The sequence below is a fragment of the Thamnophis elegans genome, chromosome Z (genome assembly GCF_009769535.1).
Source record: "Thamnophis elegans isolate rThaEle1 chromosome Z, rThaEle1.pri, whole genome shotgun sequence".
NCBI lineage: Eukaryota > Metazoa > Chordata > Lepidosauria > Squamata > Colubridae > Thamnophis > Thamnophis elegans.
The window spans coordinates 110,888,479-110,911,995 of NC_045558.1; the positions used below are offsets into that span (position 1 = coordinate 110,888,479).

Below are 23,517 nucleotides of genomic sequence, written 5' to 3' on the forward strand. Positions count from 1 at the left end.
TCACATAGTGATCCTTAATGCGGTATGCATCAGACACCCCTAATTAAGGAACATATCAATCCTTTATACTGGATTAAGATCCTGTGCCTTAGATAATACTAATTTATTTATTTATTAAATCTCTAATTTAAATATTATTTATTCTGTGTAGCTATATAATGATCCAATTGGCACCCACTGGTTCATTTAATAAGCAAATTTATATAACCACTCAAGACATACATAGCTATTCTGGGTAATGCACAGCATAGAAAACCCACTGTTTAACCTCACCCCATCCTCTGGCAGTAACAACAGAATCAGATAAGCTACTTAATTGGCTCCAAATGGGGGTCCCCAAACCCACTGACAAAACCATGTCTACAAGGCCTTGCAAAAAAGCAACAAGGTGGGGGTCAGTGGTGGGTTTCAAAAATTTTTGGAACCTCTTCTGTAGGTGTGGCCTGCTTTGTGGCAGTGGTTTGCAGGCCATGTGACTGGGTGGGAGTGCCTTGCCAGTCATGTGACTGGGTGGTAGTGGCTTGCCAGTGATGTGACTGGGTGGGAGTGGCTTGGCATTCATGTGACCAGATAGGAGTGGTTTGGCAGTCATTTGACCGGATGGGAGTGGCTTGGCAGTCAGGTGACTGGATGGGAGTGGCTAAGACAATGTCACTGAATTCTTTGTCCCAATGGATGATCTACAAAAAGTTATAAAGAAGGTATTTTATTATTTTGTGTACTTACTACTTAAATAAGATTAAAATAAGTACACAAGACAATAAAAAAGCTACTTATAGAAGGAAGATGACTGTCTTTGTCAGTCTTCAATATCACTGACTCCAATGAATGGCCTGCACAAAGAAGAGACACAGAAATGAACTCTTTCATTGCATGCACTGCATTAGGATGAAACCATCAGACAAATTAATAGAAAAGGAAGATTACTGTCCTTTTGTGTGTTGAAGTCACCCATTCACCATCTTGCTCCAATGAATGGCCTGCACAAAGAGATACAGAAAAGAAGGCTTTAATTGCTTGCACTACTATGTTAAGGATGAAACAAGCACACAAAGCAATAAAACAGCTATTTACAGAGGAAGGATGACTATCCTAGCAGTCATACTCTGTTGCATCTTCATCCTATTAAATAATATGAACTGCAGAAGAAATAAAACAATATTGAACTCAGTTGTGGTTGTAATCTGAGGACTACACTACAGGTAACAAAAGGGACCTATGTATACCCAACAATGTACAGTCTTTTCAAGAAGGATGTCCCCCAACAAACAGGAAATATATAGTTTTTCATCTAAGAAGTTAGATCAAGAATGAATGTCATAGGTAGATTCAAAGAGGAACACAGATTTCTTTTTCTGAAATTTATTCCTCAGTTCAAAAAATAGGAATATATGAATTCATATGAATATGAATTACTTAGAACAGACCAAGTAGCTATTCAAGAGTTAGTGGTGTCATGGTTAAAAGCAATGGTAAAGCAAGATATGGATTTAAAACCAGTAATATTTTGTTGGGCATTTCAAAGGGAATACAATACATATTTAATTTTACACATGTTAACAGCTGCTGGAATTGTGTTTGCACAACAGTGGAAAAAACAGAGATATGAAAATGAATAAATATTAGAATGAATAAATTGACAATTAAAATCAAGGAGGCTTCACATGGGATTTTTTTCACATGGGATTTGTTTTATCAATTCACATGGGATTTGTTTTATCAATTGCTAACTAACAGAAACAGAAATTAGAAATCCAAAAGTATGAAAAAAAAAACCAATTATGTAAGGAAAGGTCACTTAAAATGTATAAGGAAATATTATTAGTACTTGATCATTATTTACCTTTTTTTTAATTTATTTATCAACACATTTTATTTATTTCATTTTCATTTTCATTTTATACAATCACTTATATACTGTGCGTAACAAAAAAAACAAAAAAAAGGGAAAAAATCCACCATAAAAAAACCCAACATAACACTTCAATCCCCCATACACCCTTTCTTCTCCCCCTCCAACTTTCATTTCTCCCCTCCAGCATTCCCCTCTTCTACTTCCCTTCCCCCTCAGACATCTCCCCCTCCCTCCATCTCACCCTCCTTACATTCCCCTCTCACTCCCTCTTTACTTCTCCCTCTTCTTTCCCTCTACTCCTCACTTTGGTGTATCCCTACAATTAATCTATTCAGTTTGTTTTTTTGAAAATGAAAGAGAAAAAGAAAAAAAAAGAAAAGCGAGCAGCAGTATACAAGTGAATTCTTATTGTTCTAAGAATTGAAACTGTATTTCCACCCTCCCCCCTCCCCCCTATGATCCCCCCTCCCTAACCCCCTTACGGCTTCCCAGGTCCCATACCCGGCATAGTTCTTTAACAAGCACTGGAGTATAATAAAACCAACTAACTTTAAAGTTAAAAAATAAAAAATAAAAGAAAAACAAAAAAAAGGGAATAGTAAAAAATAGAAAAGAAAAAGACACACAAAAAAAAGGAAAAACAAGAAAGATCAATAAACCCACTACATTAACACAGCTTCCCATCATCTGTAAATCTTAAACAATGTGGCTCATTCCAAATTTCGGTTATTTTATTACTTGCAGGGTTTCAAACTATATTAGAACCAGGTAAGTTAATCAATTGGGGTTCCCCAACTAAAGGTCTCATTGCTTTATCTATCTATTCAGACCTTTAATTTATCTCTTTTTTATCCAAATATCCAAACCTTTCTATAAAACCATTAAACTCAAGTACTTCTTTCATTTTTCATTTCCAACACCTCCCAGTCTGTCCTTACCCACATCCACGTGTAAATTTTTTACCTTCCACCCTGCCTTTACCCATGTCCACGTATATATTTTATCCGCGTCCATTGCTCCTCACATATTTACTCCACCTTCCTGGAGACTCTCTGACTAATCTTTCTTAACCTTATATTGAAATAGCAATTCATACAAACATCAGCTTGCATTCTAGCCCCAAGTAGTCTAGTTAAGCTTTCGCTACCCTTCCATCTCCCACGCACCTCCCAACTCCGTTCGTCCCAGACCACAACTCAAGAAGATCGCGATCTCCGCTCTCCTCGCCTAGAAAAATAATTCATGCGCAATTTGAGTTAGAGTTCAAACAAATCTTATATACAATATGTGTCCACAATCAGCAGCGCTTCTTTCAGCCTCCATGTCTCATCATCAATATACAACTTTTCCATTTTATACCAGGCAGAAATCATGAAGTTTTAAAAGCATCGCTAAGTCTTTATTCTTTACTCTTCTGCCCTTCCGGAAGAGGAAAGCAACACCCTCCGCCTTGTAGCCACGTATCCCGCTGCTTGTCTTCTCCTTCTCCTTGTCTCTCTCCAGGTCCGGATGAATCAGGAAGTCCCGCCTTCAGAGTCTTGTAATAAAATTCTCGGGCTTCACAGACAGAATTAAAGCGATGTTTTTGATTCTCAAAGGTAACTGTAATGCCAGCTGGGACTTCCCATTTGTATGGAATCTGAGAATTTCTGAGTTCTTCAGTTAAGAAAATGTAGTCTCTCCTTGCTCTTAATATTTGAGATGGTATTTCTTTAAAAACAATCAAGTCCTGTCCATCAATTCTCAACCTCTTGTTGTAAAGCCTCTGTATTATCACATTTCTGGATTCCCTTGTGGTAAAGTATATAATTATGTCCCTCGGAAGCTGTCGCTGTTTTGCTACCCACGAATTCTGGCGGTAAATTTTTTGAATCTGCCAATCAAAGTTAAGTCCTGGACTTCCCACCGAGCAGCTAAGAGCCTCAAAGAAGATCTGTTTCAAATTCTCCTGTTCGTTTTCACGCAGTCCTCTAACTCTTATTGCAAATGCAGTCTTATTATAATTTATCATGACAAGTTGTTTTTGAGCATTTTCAATTTCCTGTTGTAACGTTTGGATTTTGGATGTCAAATTAGAGTTGGTTTCTTCCAAAAGTTCCAATTTATCCTCCGTTTCAGCAATATAATCTGTCATGACTGTCATTACTCCGATCATATCCTCCTTTGCTTGAGCAATTTTAGCATCAAATTGATCATATAAATCCGATATCAGTTGATTAATTTCCTGTCTGAAATTATTAAGCGTTTTGAGAAGAAATTCTTGTGTTAGCAAATCTCCAGTGGAGGGCGTAGGAGGCAAGGGCAGCGACTTCATAGCAATTTTTTGAGATATGTTATTAAGGAAGCGCTTCGGTTTAGATTTGGGAGCCATTCCAAAAAAATAAAAAAATAAAAAACAAGCGATCAAGCAAGCCAACAATCAAAGTCTCTGCTCCCCTCAGTTAATCTTTTAACAGTTAATACGGAGAAGCCTTCAGGAGAGTAGGGCTGACTAAGTACGTCACATCAAACACAAAAGCTATAAGATCGCCATCTTGTGACGCAGCTAGAAAAGGGAGCCTTTTATAAAGTTGAAGCTGGTATTTTGGATAATAATAGAAGAAATTCCTCAGGAATGGTCCCCGCCCGGATTAATTTTTAAATAGCTTAGCTTTGTCCTGGGGGGGGGGCAATCTGCCTAGGGCTGCAAAAAAGCAGCTGCGAAGAACTGGCTGGAGTAAAAGCTCAGCTAATGTTGAACCTCTTCTCCATTCACAGCGGAAAAAAAAGGCTGTGAATTACAAACAGATCCTAACGACTGACCTTCTCCCTGCCCCTTTCTGCCAGAAAGGGGAGATATCTATAGATCTTATAAGATATACAGACCAGAACTCTGAGAGAAGCTCCGTTGAGCTCCCGACGGTGGCAGGCTCCTCCCCCAGAAGCCAGTACTTGATCATTATTAATGTGGAGATAACTGTGGGATATTATATACCCACACACCCCAAACACCAAAAAATAACAACTTCCCTCCCAAAGATTGCAGATGAAACCATTTTTTCCCCTAACCCTAAGGACAGGAAAGATAAAGCCACTGAAATAAAAACCATCAAGGCATTGTTGGAAATTATAAAGGACAGTGCCAGGAAGCTCACAGAACCAGCAACCACTTCACAAATACCTAAACAACCAGGTATCACACAGAAACACCCAAAATCTGGCAAAGCTGCCTTGCACCAACATGGCCTGCGCATAGAAAAGCAGCCACTTTGAGACACATAAACCATGCTCCAGCCTGCGCACTTAAAAGCAACAAATTGCACCACAAATAAAACATTTGCAAAAAGGAATAATATTTCTTGTAATAAACATATTCTATAAACAATAAATAAATAAAAATGATCTTATGAAAATTGACGATTTTCCTTTAAGTAATCTCATCAGCTTCTCATAGGATGTGTTCTAAATTAAAAATAAAAATACTACACAGTCACTATATTCTAAATATTATAAGTTGATTACAAGTATTTCAATAAACTTTGCATATTGATGTGGGGATTGTGGGGATCCCAAAGGAATAAACAGCAAGCAAGTTGACAAAATTTCTCTCTGCACAACAAAAACACCTATATTTAAACAGATTGGAAGAATCATCTTTTTCAGCAAATAAGCTTCAAAGTAAGAGAATTTCTTTATTAAAGTGCTTATAAAGTCATTTATGAAAATATTGTTTAATGTTAGATATTTGTAATTTGTACAGATATTACATCTGTTTACATCATTTTATATGAAATAGAACATTTCTGTTCAGTTACAAATTTATAAAAAAGTACATTAATTATATTTTCATTTTAAATCATATAATGCTTAATGAAAGTGCTTGATGCAACCTCTTGGTAGGAATTTATATTTTGTTTGTAGTGATACTGTGAGAAAAATATCCCAGATATATCTTCTACATCTAAAAAAAAACAGTCAAGGAGACAATGGGCAACAAAAAGCACCTATTTTATTTTATGTTACTTGCACAAGTGGATTCCCAAGAAAATGAGAATAGCTACAAGATACATAGGCACACCTTAAATACACAAAATGACATATCATATGTGTCATAATTGGGATACGAAAATACAGTTGTGTGCAAAAAAGAACAATGTGAAAAGTACATGGAAATTCTCCATACATGTTCAGAAGCCCCAAAGGACCTCGTTTTCCAGAAATAAACAACAAAATCATTACCGGCTTCCTGCAAAACATGTCCTGTTACTCCCTGTTACAAAGGGAGGGATCAGTCTATTTTCTGGATCAGGTCACTATAACTTTCTGGTTATGCTCCAACCTGTGATTTTCCGGAAAAGCTTACTTGCTGGTCAGATATTCACGAGGGAGTCTATCAGGTTCCTCAAATAACCTTATCTAATTTACCCAAATAATTCAAGGTTCTAGCATTCTCTCAATTTGATACAGCATGGGTTGCACAGGTAAACCCACCAGGGCTGGCCAGGTTAGGTGGTCTTAATAGAATGGACCTTATAAATTCATTTTAGTTTGGCTTTTATTCCAGTGCCCTGGAGTCCCAAAGTTGATTTTTAGCTGCAGTGAACTCTCTCCCCAACTTCCTCATAAGTATTACAAATAGGGCTGAACAGTGTGGCAAGACTCTGTAAAGGAGGGGCACAGGAAGCCAGACGTGGGGGAGAGATAGAACAGAGAAGTTGCAGAAAACTGTTGGTACAAAATCAGCTTTCCTGTTCTTGATACTTTTGTATGAATATCTGCTTTTGTATTTTTCCAAGACGTACTTCCCTGTTCTGAACAGGGGTTTTTATGTTTTGTATGAATACACCTCTTTAAACGCCCTCTGATTGACGAAGTTTGATTAAAGGTATAAAATCACTGCCCTGGGCGTAGCCCGGACAGTTCAGATGTTGGTGTGTGAACACGCTGAACTCGATGCATCCAATAAACCTGTTTCTCTTCCTTCGTGGTCTCAAGTCCTGATCTTTCGTAAATAGATTAAAAACCACAATCTGCTACAACATTTTTGGCGAGCCAGCCAGGAGTTGAGGGGTCTTTGGGACCCTCTGGAACGTTCACCCCAGTGTCAGAGCTCATCTTGTCAGGGGGACCTCCCTGGCGCCAACGGACCCATTTGATCCGAGGGACTTCCCAGCGACAGAGGGCTCTGGCAGCAGCGTTTGGCGATTCCAAGAACCACCAGAGAAGGACCAGAGACCAGGCATCTAAAGGCATCTAAAGGCTGGCCAGCATCGCAGGAGGGAAGCCAAGTACATGAGGCAAGTGATTGAGGGGGGGCTACTGCATTTCCCTACGATAGCCGTCCATCCGGTATCCTGGGTCAGAAGCCTGTGTGGGGTGATTGCTAAATTTTTGTTGTCTGGTACCCTGAGAGGAGTTGGGGGGTAGCAGTGTTCCCTTGACCCCTTACAATGTATGTTAAATCATTTTAAAGAAGGATATGTGACTCAGGATTATGGCATTGAGTGGAGCAGGCATGAGCTTAAAAAGTTTTGTGAATCTGAACGGCCCACTTTTGGTTTTGGGTGGCCCAACAAAGGCATTTTTGATCCCAACATAGCTTTGAATGTCCATAGGTTAGTGTTTGATCCTTATCAAACAGGATCCGTATATTGACGTGTAGTACAATTTGTTGAGGAGACAGCTTGGCTAAAAAAACAAATGCCAAAGACCAACAGTGTATTCTTATGGCTGTTCGGGTTGCACACCCCAAATGTCCCAAGCGGAGACCACCAATCCTAGCTAGTGCCCCAGAAGACTTGCCAGAAGAGGAAGAGGATCACCACGACCCTCACCACGACCATGCCAAAGGGGGGCTACACCTAGTAGCTCAGGAGACTTGAGGGCATCAACAAGCCGAGCATCTGTGGAGTGGATAGAGTGAGGGCTGGACGTTGTGACCTCTATGATGTCAGAAGAAAGTCCTGTCAGAGGGACAGGGGATGGGGACCCTCTGAGCTCACCAGAATTTTGGGAGAAGAAGGAAGAGGAGATAGAGCAGTCTGAAGAGAGGGAGAAGATTAGAATTGCAGTGTCTAACATTCTAAAACCTGATGTCCCTGCTCACACCAATCTGGCTGACTTTATTGAGCAATGATTCCCTTCAAGGGACCCGAGATGGAGCCCCTATAACCCCCACCAGTTGACTCTGCTACGTAATCATCAACAGTTAATTGTAAGAGCTGTCCGGCTGGGAGGAAAGCCAGCCACTAAAATGTCTAAACTCTGCCGAAAGCCCCGAGGTTTTTATTTATGGTAACCACTAACCTTCCTGAAAATGCTCGGATGCTAGCTATGGCCTTTATTTCTCAGTCATCCGACACAAGCTGTAGAAGCTGGAAGGGGCACTGGGGAAGCCCCTCAACAAGCTTATGGAAGTAGCTAGAAAAACTCTCGTCAATAAGGACTTGTTCGAGGAGAAGAAAAAAAGTCTAAAGATGCAGGAAAAAAGCAGAAGTGCTCGCGGCAGCAATTAGGGAGGGGAACAGGGCCCCACCCTTGGGACGGAACCGATGTGCCCTCTGTTACGAACATGGCCACTGGGGAGGGGAGTGCCTCAACCAGGACTGGGCTCCACCCCCTGAGGAAAGGGAAGATGACCGCCCTAGGATCCCCCCCCCCTACCGAGCTGCCCCAGGAGACATGAATCTCACAGGAGGCCCTTCAATGGCATGCAGAGGAAAATGGTTTTCAGTCATTGATTCAAAGGATGCTTTCTTTGCAATCCCCATCAATCAGAAAAGTCAGCATTTATTTGCCTTCAAATGCCCAGTCACAGGCAGAAAGCAGCAATATGCTTGGACACGCTTGCGTCGAGGCTTTGAAAAAACTCCCCCACCTTATTTGGAGCTGCATTAGCCATGGATTTGGAACTTTTAGACATTGCCCCATCTGTTGTGGTTTTGCAAGACGTAGCTGACTTGTTGGTCACAGGCCAGATGGAGGAAGCCTGTCATGCCAATGCAGCAGCCCTATTGCTCCTCCGACAGGTGAAAGGCTACGAGGCCTCTCGGACCAAAGCCCAATTAGTGCAATTGGAGGTTAGATATTTGGGTTACGACATCCAATAGGGACAGAGGACTCTGGGCCATAAAAGGAAGGAGGCCCTTTGCCAATTGCCAGCCCCACGAAATAGGAAGGAATTAAGGGACTTTTGGGAAGCAGCTGGGTTTTGCCGCATTTGGATTCTCAACTTCGCATTGTTAGCAAAGCCACTCTATGGAGCTACCAAGGGGAATGGAAAAGGAACCCTTGAGTTGGGAGGAAGAGGAACAGAACAGCTTTTTGGAATTGAAGCATGCTGTGACTCAGGCTCCTAGTTTTCTGACTTGACAGCCTTTTCAGTTGTTTGTGGACGCTAAGCAGAATATGGCCATTGGGGTACTGACCCAAAAATTGGGAACATGGTATCGTCTGGTTGCATATTTGTCCAGCCAGCTGGATCAGGTGGCCAAAGGGTGGCCAGCCTGTCTCAAGGCTGTGACAGGAACTGCCCTACTTACCCAGGAAGCCAATAAGCTCACCTTTGGACAGCAATTAAATATCTACACCCCCCCATGCTCTTTGGGCTGTCCTAGACCAGAAAGGTCATTTGTGGCTTACCAATCCACGAATGTTGAAATACCAGGGGCTTATTACACATAACCCCCTCATCAAGCTTGTTCAGTCATATGCTTTGAATCCAGCAACCCTGTTGCCTGAACCAGACTCTGAAATTACTCATGATTGTTTGCAAACCATTGAAGAAACCTATGCCAGTCGCCCAGATTTGAAGGACGAACCCCTTTCCAACCCGGATGCAACCCTTTTTACAGATGGAACCAGTTTTTTCCATGAGGGCATAAGAAAAGCAGCTTATGCTGTAGTCACCCTTGATGATGTGTGGGAAGCCATGCCCCTACCACCGGAAACCAGTGCCCGCTTGGCAGAGCTACATGCCCTCACAAGGCTTTGGAATTGGCATGAGATCTACGAGTCAACATTTACACAGAGTTCAAATAGGCCTTCCTAACCGTCCAAGTCCATGGAGCTTTAAAGAAAAAGCTCTTCACAGGAAAAAGGCCTCATCACAGCTGGAGGAAAGGACATCAGATATGACCCCAAATTATGTGTTTGTTGGACAGTGTGTGGGCCCCCAAACAAGTTGCCATTATGCATGTATGGTGTCATCAGAAAGGGGTTTCGACAGCTGAAAGAGGAAACAACAAAGCTGATCGAGTTGCCGGAGCAGTGGCCTTGGATCCCCTTCTTTACAGGCCACCTGCCTTACTCTGTGGACCCCGGCCCAGGAAGAACAACCCCCACCGTATAGTCACTCAGAACCCAGCAAGCTGAAGCAATAGGGGCGGAACTACTAGATGGGTGGTGGGTTCTGCCGGACAAAGGTGTTTGTTTCCCAGCAGTTGGCATGGGATGCTGTCTCCTCCCTGCATAGGCATTTGCACTTAGGAAAAATGGTTTTACGTCAAGGTCCAGTTCAGGTGGGAGGGTCAAGAGGGCAGATCGCACCGTAGAGGATAGGTTGGCCAAAATTTGTCAGGAAACCCATCTCAAATGGCCAGATGCACACAGCATGGCATTGCTGGCGAAGAGGTGCGCTCCCATCAAGGAGTTGGGTGTCTCGCCATTTGAGTTGTAGTATGGGAGGGTTCTGAATTTGCTTGGCCCACAGGTGTTGCCCAACCCCAAGTTACAGACATGGTGAAGCTCAAACAGTTGCAAGCCCTGAATGCCATAGTCCACCAATTGCAAAAATATGTTCTGTCTTGTCGTTTTCATGTAATTGTAACTCCAGTCCACAACTTCCACCCAGGACAAGAAGTCTGGGTGAAGGACTGGTAGAAGGAACTATTGGGCCCCAAATGGTGGGGGCCGTATACTGTTGTTGTCCCCCCCCCCCCCTTGTTGTTAAGGTAGCTGAAATTAGGCCTTGGATTCACTGGACCCATTTTACATTAGCTGCGAAAGCTTACTGGAAGGCCTCCAGTGACCCTGCCAAGCCTCTATACCTCACGTTTCGGAAACACCAGGAGGAATGCCACCTCTTCTGCGGACACACGGGAAGCTGTCACTTTACGAACAGGTGGTGAAGAACCAACGCCCTCTGCAGGTGTCGCTCCAGGTGCCGTCGACACCCATCGCACAGGCAACATACCGCGTCTACCATGGAAACTCCGCCCCGTCCAATGCCCAGGCACAGCCATGGAGACTGACTGGCGCCTACGCCGAGCTGCGTGCATTAGGAGAGGCCTGATGCCAGCAGTTCTGATCGTGGTTTTTCTCCTATTCATTTCTATTCTCATTGACTCTCTTTATCTCTATCAGGCAATCCAGGCCAGAGCAAAGGGTGAGGCCCCACTGGGGGTGTGGGAGGTTCCGACTGATTACGAAGACCCAACCCCCTCTCCTGCTCCATCCTTTCCTATAGGGGGAATGTGGATAATGAGGGTATTCCCCAACAAATGGAAGCTAGGTCCCTCACCTCTACAAATGACTCCCCTGCACTGGTAACTTCTGAGCCAATGCTAGAGGAAATGGGTTCAGGGCCTTTCCCCCTTTGCAAAAACTGCTTTTATCAGGGTGAACAGGGACTGCATTTTGTGTATAATGAACGCTGGTTATTAAATTGCCATCCGGAGGAGGGGCCATCCCCCTGTTCAGAGGAGACAGGGAACTATTGGCAGTGTCGCATGAACCCCAATGTCACAACTTGGGCACCAAACAAATGATACAATTTGACCATTAGGTGCCATCGCAAAAAAGCCCATTCAGAGACCCTTCCCAGACCCCCTTTCCAGAAAGGACAAGGGCTCAGGTGAAGCGGGCACCCCTTGATTTCAGTCTGAAAATGGAATATGACATAACTTATGACCAGATTCCCATAATAGTGGAGATAACTTGTCAGCTTATTGGGAATATAGGGAATCAGTGGTTTCTACAATGGTGGTCAGAGGATGAAAATCTGTCAAGCATGGATGCACAAGACCTGAGTAAGTACTGGCATATAGGTGTAACGTGCAACACTAGTGCTAAAGCCAGTCGCCTGGAGATCTGGATAACCCAATCCAACTACTTGGAAACATATCAATGCCATGTGGGGACACTTGACAAGAACCTCAGCAGAACAGCTATAGCCACCCTAAACACACAGGGAAAGGGAATGGTGGTTCTGGAGCCACTCCTACAACAGGGTAGGAACCCCCATCCCACACGCACCCCTCAGGAGGGTGCGAGGGGCGGCCCACAAGGGAAGCCCCAAGGGAACCCAGGGCCACAAGGGAGGCCATTACCCCCTCTCCATTGGAATGCACTCATTGCCTGCAGGATCCACAGAAGGACAAAATGGAAAAAAAGCCACAAACCCCATATGGCACTTGGGAAGCCCCGGAGAACATGTATTGGATTCGTGGCACATTGGCCTACGAAGTCCTCCCTGTGTTCTTGGATGGATAAAACTTTCATTCTATCTGTTGCCCATCCAATCACGACAGGTGCTAGGGGTCCTGGTGTATGACTCAGTAGGCCCCATCTGTCAGAAGAGGAAGGTAGACACAGCCTTCTCTAACTTTCCTTGTAAGGAACTGGCTGAATACGAGAAATTTGACATGCAGAACTCAGAGAGAATCATATGCACCTATGGGAGGGACACTTGGGCAGAGGATGGGTCTTGGGGTTACCGCACCCCCATTTACATGATCAACTCAATCATGCATTTGCAGGCAGTATTGGACTTGGCTGGGGAAAGGATTGATAAATCTTTAAATATCCTCTCCACTGCCACTCACAAACTCTGTACTGCAGTGTACCAAAATCGATTGGCTCTTGATTACCTCCACGCAAGGGAAGGAGGGTCTGTGGGAAGTTCAACTTGTTTAATTGCTGCCTTCACATTGATGAGACTGGACGTGTCATTAAGCAGCTCACCACAGAAATGAGGCAACTCACTCATGTCCAAGGGCAGGAATGGAAAGGATTTGATTTAACCTCCACTTCTAACTCCTGGTTCCCGAAATTGCCAGGGTTTCACCCCTCTTGATGGAGAAATGGGCCACTGCAAAGGTCCTGGCCCTGGTGGGACGCTCAGAAGAAGGACGCTCGAGCAAATATGTTGGGCTCATGCTTCATGGAGAGGAACCTGCCATTTATGAAACTACACAGTAATCTTAGGATTGGGTGAAGTTTCAATAGGGGGAATGATACAGCATGGGTTGCACAGGTAAACCCACCAGTGGCTGGCCAGGTTAGGTGGTCTTAATAGAATGGACCTTATAAATTCATTTTAGTTTGGCTTTTATTCCAGTGCCCTGGAGTCCCAAAGTTGATTTTTAGCTGCAGTGAACTCTCTCCCCAACTTCCTCATAAGTATTACAAATAGGGCTGAACAGTGTGGCAAGACTCTGTAAAGGAGGGGCACAGGAAGCCAGACGTGGGGGAGAGATAGAACAGAGAAGTTGCAGAAAACTGTTGGTACAAAATCAGCTTTCCTGTTCTTGATACTTTTGTATGAATATCTGCTTTTGTATTTTTCCAAGACGTACTTCCCTGTTCTGAACAGGGGTTTTTACGTTTTGTATGAATACGCCTCTTTAAACGCCCTCTGATTGATGAAGTTTGATTAAAGGTATAAAATCACTGCCCTGGGCATAGCCCGGACAGTTCAGATGTTGGTGTGTGAACACGCTGAACTCGATGCATCCAATAAATCTGTTTCTCTTCCTTCGTGGTCTCAAGTCCTGATCTTTCGTGAGTAGATTAAAAACCACAATCTGCTACAACAAATTCACCCTCTCCAATAAGGACAGTTATTTGGATAACTTCAGGTGAATTAATTCTCAATCTCTTGCATCATAATTCTGGGCTCCCTTCTGCTTAATTCTTCTTTGAGCACTTAGATCCTCTGAAGCAAATCAAGCAGCACTGACTACATTTGATACACTTTAAGCACATCTTATGCAGACACAAGTAACTAAGCATAACACAATGATTATATGATTCCCACAAATGCTTCCTTCAGTGAAGAGAAGTCTGGCAACCAGGAAGTCAAATGATTCCAAACATTCCCAAAAGCAGAGCTTTCAATGACATGTGTTCTATGTGTAATTATGATGTGCAAAGCATCTGGCTTAGCTGAATTTAGCTGTTTCAAGGAATTGAAACAACCTCCAATTTTGACACAACAAAGTTTCTCGAAGTCCTAATCAATTGTCACTCCGGTCTGGTCACACACACACCCATCTCATCAGCTAAAGCAGCTATCACTAATTAAGGTTCATTGATGCACTCTCAGCCAAGGCACAAGCATGATGGCCAAGCATAAGCACGCATCTCTTCCCCCTATACCACATTTCTGGTAATATTCACTGGTGTTGTAGACCATCTTGCAGGATATGCACCTGGTTATATAACAACATGTGGCTCTTGTCCCCTTACAGGTGGTTCCACATGGTCATGTTCCACCATCATGTGCATGAACTAGATGTTCATGTTCATGAGTTCCATCTACAGGTTCTGTACCTGCTCTGATATCATCAATATCATGTGCATGATGTGTATGATGTGTATGACATATAGGTGGAGGCATTACCTTCTTAGGTGATACTCTGTTCTTATGATAAAGACTTTGATTCATCATCTCATAAAAAGAAGCAGTTTATCATTGAAATGAGTTACTACCATATGAGTAGTCAAGCATCCAATAGTGTATGGACCTCCTATGGCATGCGAAGATAAGCATGCATAAGCATGCAAGCCACAGAATAAAAATCATCCCTAGGTAACTATAACCCTAGCCCTGCATCCTCTAGTCCTACCTCTTCAGTGCAAGCAAAAACATGATCAGTGGGCACTTGCACGTAGATGATTTTTCCTGCCTTTTTGTCAGGAGCCTTGTAATGTACACAATAATTAGCAGGCAATACTGTTTTCAACTCTATCACCAGATTTTTCTGATGAGTGCACTTATTGGGCTTTTGTGGACTCCCAAAGTGGATGATAATATGTGAAAGATTAGAATTATTAAGTTCTATGGTGTTTTCCAGACACGGATTCTTCCACAAACATGTTGCCATTCTATCAGAAACTGTAGTCTCTTCTTTTTACACAAAAATATGAGCTACTCAAAGTCATTTGCATTAAATCCAAAAAGACATTTCCCTCTCTCTTGTTCGGTTCAAGCACTATTGGTGTAAGACTTCCAGGCTTTAGAGGTCCAGCCACATTTCTCTTTTGCCTCATTTGTAGCAGTCTCATATGGGGAGGAATTTTAACATATCCAATTGCACATCTCCCCTTCCACACATAAGGCAAACCTGTTAGAAACATAAGCTTCAATTCCATCATAAGGGAAAAATAAGGCTTCCTCAATTATTTTAAATCTTCTATAGGAATGGGTATAATTTCCATACAGCTCCCTGCATTGGTCATATATGATTTCCATCTTATAGGATAGCTCAGCATGTCTTGTAACGATGTTATAGGTTTGGTTGCACCTTGGCACGCCATCCTCAAAGGTTGATCTGATGCAAATGGCAGCATCATCAGTGGCTTCAATGAGTGATAGCTGTGTCTGCACTTGTGAATATTCATTATCAGGCTCAGAATGGAAGCATAACTGCAGCCATGTAAGGGGAAAACTAAGTAACACCCATAAAGGCTCCATCCCTACCTGATAAACATCCAACAAGGCAATAACTGTGAATTTCATTGTCCTAATGAACTAGGCCACTTCCTTGTTTAAGGTATGTGTGTGTAAAACAAAAAGGCTTACCCTTAAACTTCCAGGGTCTGTACTGGCTGTACATTCATTGGACACAACATAGATATCAACCACTCTGCCAATTCTTTTCTGAGCAAAAGCAAAAGCATGATAAAGAAATTTATTACCCCCAGCCAAATAAACAATTCCCACACCCAATGTTCCATAAGCTAAGCTAATGCTGTGATGATCCCAAAGGAATGAACAGCAAGCAAGATGACAAAATTTCTCTCTGCACAACAAAAATACTTATATTTAAACAGATCAGAAGAGTCGTCTTTTAAGCAAATAAGCTTCAAGGTAAGAGAATTTCTTTATTAAAGTGCTTATAAAGTCATTTATGAAAATATTTTTTAATGTTGGATATTTATAATTTGTACAGATATTACATTTGCTTACATCATTTTATGTGAAATTGAGTATTTCTGGCTCAGTTACAAATTTGTAAAAATGTACATTAATTATATTTTCATTTTAAATCATATAATACTTAATGAAAGTGCTTGATGCAAACTCTTGATAGGAATTTATATTTTGTTTGTAGTGATACAATATATAATCAGCTGGTTTTTCTTATTGCTTGAATAAGTATATTAAAAATATTGCCTAATATAGTAAATTTGATCCAGTCTGAGCTAATTGATCAGTAATACTCTGCTTACATGTCCAGTAGCTGTTATACTGAAGACAATGAACCTGGTAAGTTGGACAAAGTTTTAGAGCTTATACATATCTAAAAGCTATGACTATCTGTAACCCTACATCTCTGTGCAAAATATGTAACCATGTAATTCTGTAACTATTAAATCAAATCAAATCTCCATTATGTTAGTGTAGAACATAGAAAAAGATATTAATTTCTATTACCCAAAAATAAAATAAAGGAATGAGGCAGTCTCTGAATTATTTATTGGATTTGATGAACTACTATAAAATATTATTTGAAAGATCAGTTCACTATGAGAAACTTTGGCTTTTCTTGGAATCCTAGATGAAGCAGAGATTTTCAGTATTTTCTTTTTATATCTACCTATTTATATTATATTAAAAAGTAACATATATATTGTTGAATAAACATACACTACTCTGTTTTGAATATAAAGTATTTAATTATAGATGAGTACTAAATATATATTAACAATGATTTATAGCTATAAACCCTCTCTACATATGTTTCTTTCATAATCATTTTTTAAGAATCTATATTATCTTTTGTACACAATGATTCAAAGATACATAATAGGCAACCAACAGAATTTTGGATATTCTGATTAATGTGATTTAATCTGCATTTTCTATTTTTTCTCCAGTTACTTAATAAACACACACACACACACACACACACACACACACTTCACTTTTTATACAGGCATAAAAATATTGTAAAAATATAAGTAATTAAAAAAATGTATTCTTTTAAATCCTGTACATAGATGCTTGTTTCCCTACTTACCTTCAGCCCATTGTTTTCTTTCATTAACATCCTGGCCTTGTGGTGTGCATTTTATTTTCTTCAGAATTCTTAGACATAAACTGTGGGTTTTTGCAAATTTATGCACCAGTAAATCTTGCATTATAGTAAAATAAATAAATAAATACAGGGAATGAGTATGTATGTTATTGCCCAAATGCACTAATTGTGTCCATTTAACTTTTGGAAAAACCATTTTGACAATGAATTTTAACTATGCTCTGGCAATAAATTGATATGAGTAATTATATTTGTTTTGTTTAATAGTCTCCAATCAAAATCTGGTTTTGTACAGAATGATTGAAAGAACTGGAATGGCCAACCAATCCACTGTGGTGAAATTCCTTCTGATGGGATTTTCTGATGACTGTGATGTACAACGTCTACATTTTGTCATTTTTCTATTTATTTACTTATTAGCCTTAACTGGAAATTTACTTATAATTGTTGTTGTATTCCTGAATCACCACCTGCACACCCCTATGTATTTCTTTTTGGCTAACCTGTCCCTAACTGATATTTGTTTAATCACGACCACAGTCCCCAAATCCATGGCAGTTTCATTGACAGATGACAAAATAATTACTGTTCCTGGGTGTGTTGCTCAAGTTTTTTTAATTGTTAGCTTTACTTGTTCTGAGGTTTCCTTGCTAACTATTATGGCTTATGACCGTTACATAGCTATTTGCCATCCTCTACAATATAGTGTCATCCTGAACTGGGGTGCATACAATCAAATGGCAGTTATTTCCTGGGTCAGCTCCCTGCTATATGGATCTGTACAAACAGTCATCACTTTCCAATTACGCTTCTGTGGACCAAACACAATTGGGCAATTTTTCTGTGACATTCCTCAGTTACAAAAGATTTCTTGCACAGATACAAAAGTGAACCAGATAGTGATCTGGATATTTGGATTCATTGTGTCTTCATTTTGTTCAGGATTGGTTTTTGCTTCTTATGTCTATATTATTTCTGCTGTACTGAAAATTCAATCAGTTGAAGGAAGATCCAAAGCATTCTCAACTTGTATTCCACACTTGACAGTTTTTTCTTTATTCATGTCTACATGTTTGTTTTCATACATGAGGCCAAAATCTCTTTCTTTTCCCATTATAGACTTGCTTTCTGCTGTTTCATATACAATTGTGCCTCCTGTTATGAATCCCATCATTTATAGCCTCCGGAACAAGAACATTCAAGTAGCTGTATGGCAATTAACATCAAAAACAAACAAACAAACTAATAATAAATCCTAAACTAATTTGATTGTCTTTAGTCTGACAAATATAACATGTCCTTGTGAAAGGATGAGAGATTCTCCTTGGATGTCTCTTCCTCTATTTTATTCTAACATACTGTATAGGTCACAGTGCATATTGCAAAGCATTTGGATATAATGAAGAGAAGATTAAAATTGTGTAGGACATAACTGCACAATTAACTGGCAACAGAAACACTAGAGTGAGACTTTTGCTCCTAATTATTATTCTTACACTAATATATAATTTATTATTTGCATAATTTTCTCAGTAAATAAATGAACAAGACATTTTTGAATAATTTATTTACTTGGTTTTCTCTTTGTCTACTTTTACTATTTGTATAGAGGAGGAATCATGTTTTAGTAGTTCCTATTTATATTAACAATTCAGAAAGTTACACAAATCTTAAATACACTATTGCATTTACTTTCAAGTTATATGATAGGTAATGTGGTTCCTTGCTTCATATAGAGACAAAACAAAACTAAACAAAACTTGACTAGATCTCAGTACTTTAATTATGAAATAATATATTTATAATAAAAGAGAGCCCAACTTCATCATTTGTATGGCTAATGGATCATGTTTTAGTTCCTATCTATTTCTATCTATTTTCACTCTTGACATAAAGCCCTTGGATCACATCAAATATCAAAAAGAATTTCCTAACTTGATTGGACTCTCTTTAGTATGATAAATGTAATATTCTGTTAGTAGAATGTTGTTATGAAACCAGGAGCAATTTTCCTAACATGCATTTTTCTCCATTATCATAATTCAATATATAAAAGAGAAGGATATATAAAGGAGAAGGATGAAATTTTTAACACTATGTACAAGTGATTGGCAACACAAACAATGGACTAGATATTATCTTAATTGTTACAATGCTTACATTAATATAATATTTATTATTCAAATCATTTTCCTTAAATGTATATGTATAATCACTTATTTAAATGATTATACAAATGGTTTTATCTTTATCTCATTTTATGACGTATGGGGAATGGATAATGTTTAATCCATATTTTTTTACAGAAATATTGAAAATCAAAAAAGTTTCCAAATCTTTACATTTCTATGTGATAAATGGTTCCTTGTTTCATATATAGTCAGAACAAAGCAAATGACATATTACAGGACCTTATTTTCTGAAACATGAAAATACCTTTAAGGAAATTTGGTTGGCAGAGCTTTATCTAACTAACTAAGGTAACATACATATTCTGTCTAAAGATTTCATGAATAAAACTTTTCCATTTTAAACAATAGAATTGTGACTTTGTCTTTAATGTCTTTATTCAAATTAAACAAATACTATACTAGTCAAATATAATCAGATCCATATCCCATATTTACTGCTAAAAGTTATTTGCTAAAGTCTCTTAGCTAAACATTCAGTTAAAATTTTAATATTTATATTGATCAATGAATGCAAATTGATCAAGTGAACTGTAGCAGGTTTTGATATAATTGTGAGATATATTTCATTAAACGAAGAAGTTAATATATAACTTTCAAAATTTTCATTATATAGTTTTTAGAGTTTGGTGGGAAAAAAGTTGTTCAACATAGATTTGATATCATTTTATCAAACATCAATGAAGTCCTGCACTTAGCTATTATTTCTAATAAATTTCTTTTTAATCTCATCTATATCCAAAGGAGAAAGTAGTTACAGATTATTTAAAATTAAATATCAAATAAATACATATCAATTTCTAAAATTTTGATATTTTGAGTTGTTTCAAATAAGCAAATGTGTGGGTTTATAATAGCATTTAAAATATACTAGCCAAACTGCAAAATAGCAGGTACAAATAATTATATTAACATTGAAATTCAAGTTGGATGGATTTGTATGAATTAGAGAATGTGGAGGAAAACAACCCAAAACCAAATGGCCAGACAAAATAGTACTGAAGAATAAAAACTCACATGAGTTTGATGAATGGAGACCATACAAGATGCTTAAATAAAATTTAATACTCTTTCTGGCCTTAATCCAATATTCTGTTCAATCCCATATCATCTCACAATGGAGGAAAATTCCCTATGACCCAGTTGACAAATGGAGACCGTATAATCTGCTTTAGGGAAGTGAATTACATGGAGAATATAGAGTGCCAAGACAAAGCTTATGTAAGGTCTTGTTTAAAGAAAAATGAGCAATAGGTTCCAAATCCCCATCCATAACAACCTAGCAGTTTTAGCTTTGATTTGTTCAATCAGGAAGTCTTGACTGAATTTACTTGAGTATCTCTCATGATTCTCAGTGGGCAGGTTTTCACTGATTCTATACACAGGCCAGATTTTGCAGTTTTAGCCCTTTAATAAGCTTTTTGTATTTTATTTTCACTCACTAGACTGAGCACTGAAGGCTCTCTCAAGTCATTTTTAATTAGACAAAGTTTTTTTTATAAATTATGTCCCCCATTCAGTAGCTGGTCTATAAATTGTTCAGCTTTAAAATATAGTAGGAATAACTGAAGTCCCTATGGAAAAACAGAGTTGAATCCGGAATCCATATGGGTAGAAAAAATAGTGTAGTACTCTTCATCAGATTAAGAAGATGATCACATACTTTCAAAAACTTCATCTACTTGTTCCAACTATTATAAGTATTTATGAAAACTGCCAAGAAAAACATCAAGGGGAAGCAAGAAAAGCATTTTACTTATTTCACAATAATAATGAAGGCAGGAAGAATGAAGTATAGTTCTTCAAGCTACTATGGTGTATTTCAAAAGGATGTTTCAAAGCTTAAAAACAACTGTGTTTCATCATTCTCTGTCTTCTCCTGTATACTAATGAACAGAAGCCAAATCTACAATCTTAACTATTCTTACATGCTTTAATGACAAAACCTGACATTTTCAAGGGATATTAGTAAACAAACTTCCTTACTGACTCTAAGAGAAAGATTAAATGTACAAAATATCCAAATGATGGCAATTTAAAATTCAACTGGATTCATTCACATATTCATATGGGGGGATAAGATGTTTTGATTGATAGATAAACAAACAAACATATACTAAGCAAGCAAACAAGCATATTATCTGGGATTGGGGCTAGCAGATATTTCAAAACATGAAACCTGAATTGTGGATCAAATTATATTTTTCAAAATCTCTGATATTTCTAGGTACTTTTGAGAGCTAATAACAAAAATATTCTAATGGTTTCTAAAGAATATGCTCCTCAGAGAGTGATTCATTAGGGGATTTTTTTTACTATGACATAGAACTTTTATGGAAAAAAAATTTGGGCATGGGATTCAAAAGAGATTGTTAAATTAGAGAAATAAAATAACTGGAGTTGCTTTCTTGGGAATATTCAATATCTGCCCCAAAATGTCTATGTTGCACTTTTAATCTTTATCAGATTTTACTTGAAATTCTAAAAAATAATTGAAGAATTTTGTTACATTTTATTATTAGCATTACTATGGGAAATTATGTACTTTGGTGTTCCAAAGAAATATTGTGCTTTCATTGCAGAATGAAATTGGGGCAGAGAAAAAAGATCCACAATTGGCTCTTTCAGCAGAATGCTGAGGAAGATGATTATTCCCACCCTCCCACCCCCTGGAGTATAATGAGAGATACTATATGATAATCATTCATTTTCTTATTTTGCAATTTACCCATTCATTTCAGCAGTAGAATTATGATCAGTCTCTAGAGCAGGGTGTCAAACTCAAGGCTGGATTCGGCCCATGGGGTGCTTAGATCTGGTCTGTGAGGCCACCTTGTAAACAGCAAGGGACTGGTCTGTGGTGCCTCTGCCAGTGAAAACAGAACTCAAGTGGCTGTCCATAGCCCTCCTGAGCTCTATTTTCACTAGCAGAGGATTGCAGGAGGCTATTGCAGCTGAAAACGGAGTTCAGGAGCCCATTTTCATTGGCAGAGAACTCAGGCCACCACAGGCATCCCTGACATGAGTGATGGTGAGCTGGCCACACCCACCCTGGCCACACCCACCCTGTCCTATAATTATTCTTTCTTTTAATTCTTTTTATCATAGAGTTAGATCCCATAAAATTGTGTATATATTTTGTCACATGTCAATCATATTTCAAGACAGTAACAAATATACTGGTAAGTAGAACACTTAAGACAGCAGGATTTTAGTTATGAAATATTGCTTATAGGAAGACCATAATATGTAATGCCATAAAAATTCTTTTTTAGACTGAACATGAATTTTACCTGGACTTTGCTACTTTTCACAGATCTAGAGATCAGCTTTGTGATCTGAGATTTAAAGGTTATTTATTACTGTTGAAAATATATATGATTGGCAGTATGTGTGTTTGTACTTAAGCATTTCCCTTATTTATATCTAAGAAGAATAAACTAAGATAAATATGGATTTATTAAGAAAAATATATCAGATATATTATCACTCATAATGTAATAATGTAGAAAAGAACTCTTTGTAAAAGTTCCATCAGTTCAAAGCAGATATAAAGCTTCCTCCACATGTTCTCCCCACCTGATTGGCAGTTGTTTCCAAACACTAAACCTGTGTCATGGATCAAATGTTCTTTCTCAAAATCTTGGTAACTTTGTGAGATAATGACAAATATCAGCTAATTATTCTCCTGAATCTGCTCCTCAGAAGGTCACATGATTCATTAGAGGTTTTCTAATGAGACATACAAATTAGATCAGATGGAGATTTCAACATGGGATTCAGGAGGGGTCGCTAATCTAGCCCATCTAAAATAGCTTTCTGAGAAACATTTTGGATCTACTTTTAGTTCAGATTTTATTGGAATGTGTTAAGTCATTACGATACATGAGTATGATGATAGATGACATAGGTAGAAGGTGATAATCAGTTCTCTTTATGTTTGGTAATGTAGAATTTCAAATTCAGCATGAAAATTATGATAATTCTCCAGGGAGTGATTTATTGAAGCACAATAGAAATCAGGGGTGATATAACAGTATTTTCTTTAACTTCTTAGCAGAGACTTAGAATCTGTAAAATGGTAGAAAAGAACAGGTGTATTTGTACTGTCAAGAACATTTCAAAACATCACAAAAATTGTAAGTAGAATTTTTACTGCGTAAAAAAGAATTTTTACCACAATTCTTCTGTGCTCAGGATTTCAACAATAAAATAACTGTGCAATGTTGTG

At 38.9% G+C, this 23,517-nt stretch overlaps 1 protein-coding gene across 1 annotated transcript; it reads left to right on the forward strand.

Moving 5' to 3' along the window:
• Positions 1 to 17,393: 17,393 nt before the first annotated feature.
• On the forward strand, positions 17,394 to 18,356 carry LOC116521436 (olfactory receptor 14A16-like). Its single transcript, XM_032236109.1, has one exon. It carries the CDS (start codon positions 17,394 to 17,396, stop codon positions 18,354 to 18,356), a length of 963 nt encoding a protein of 320 aa, XP_032092000.1.
• The last annotated feature ends 5,161 nt before the right edge of the window (positions 18,357 to 23,517 follow it).

What these genes read in the sequence shown, in the direction of transcription:
- LOC116521436 (XM_032236109.1), top strand. Translation starts at nt 17,394, where the DNA reads ATGATTGAAAGAACTGGAATGGCCAACCAATCCACTGTGGTGAAATTC.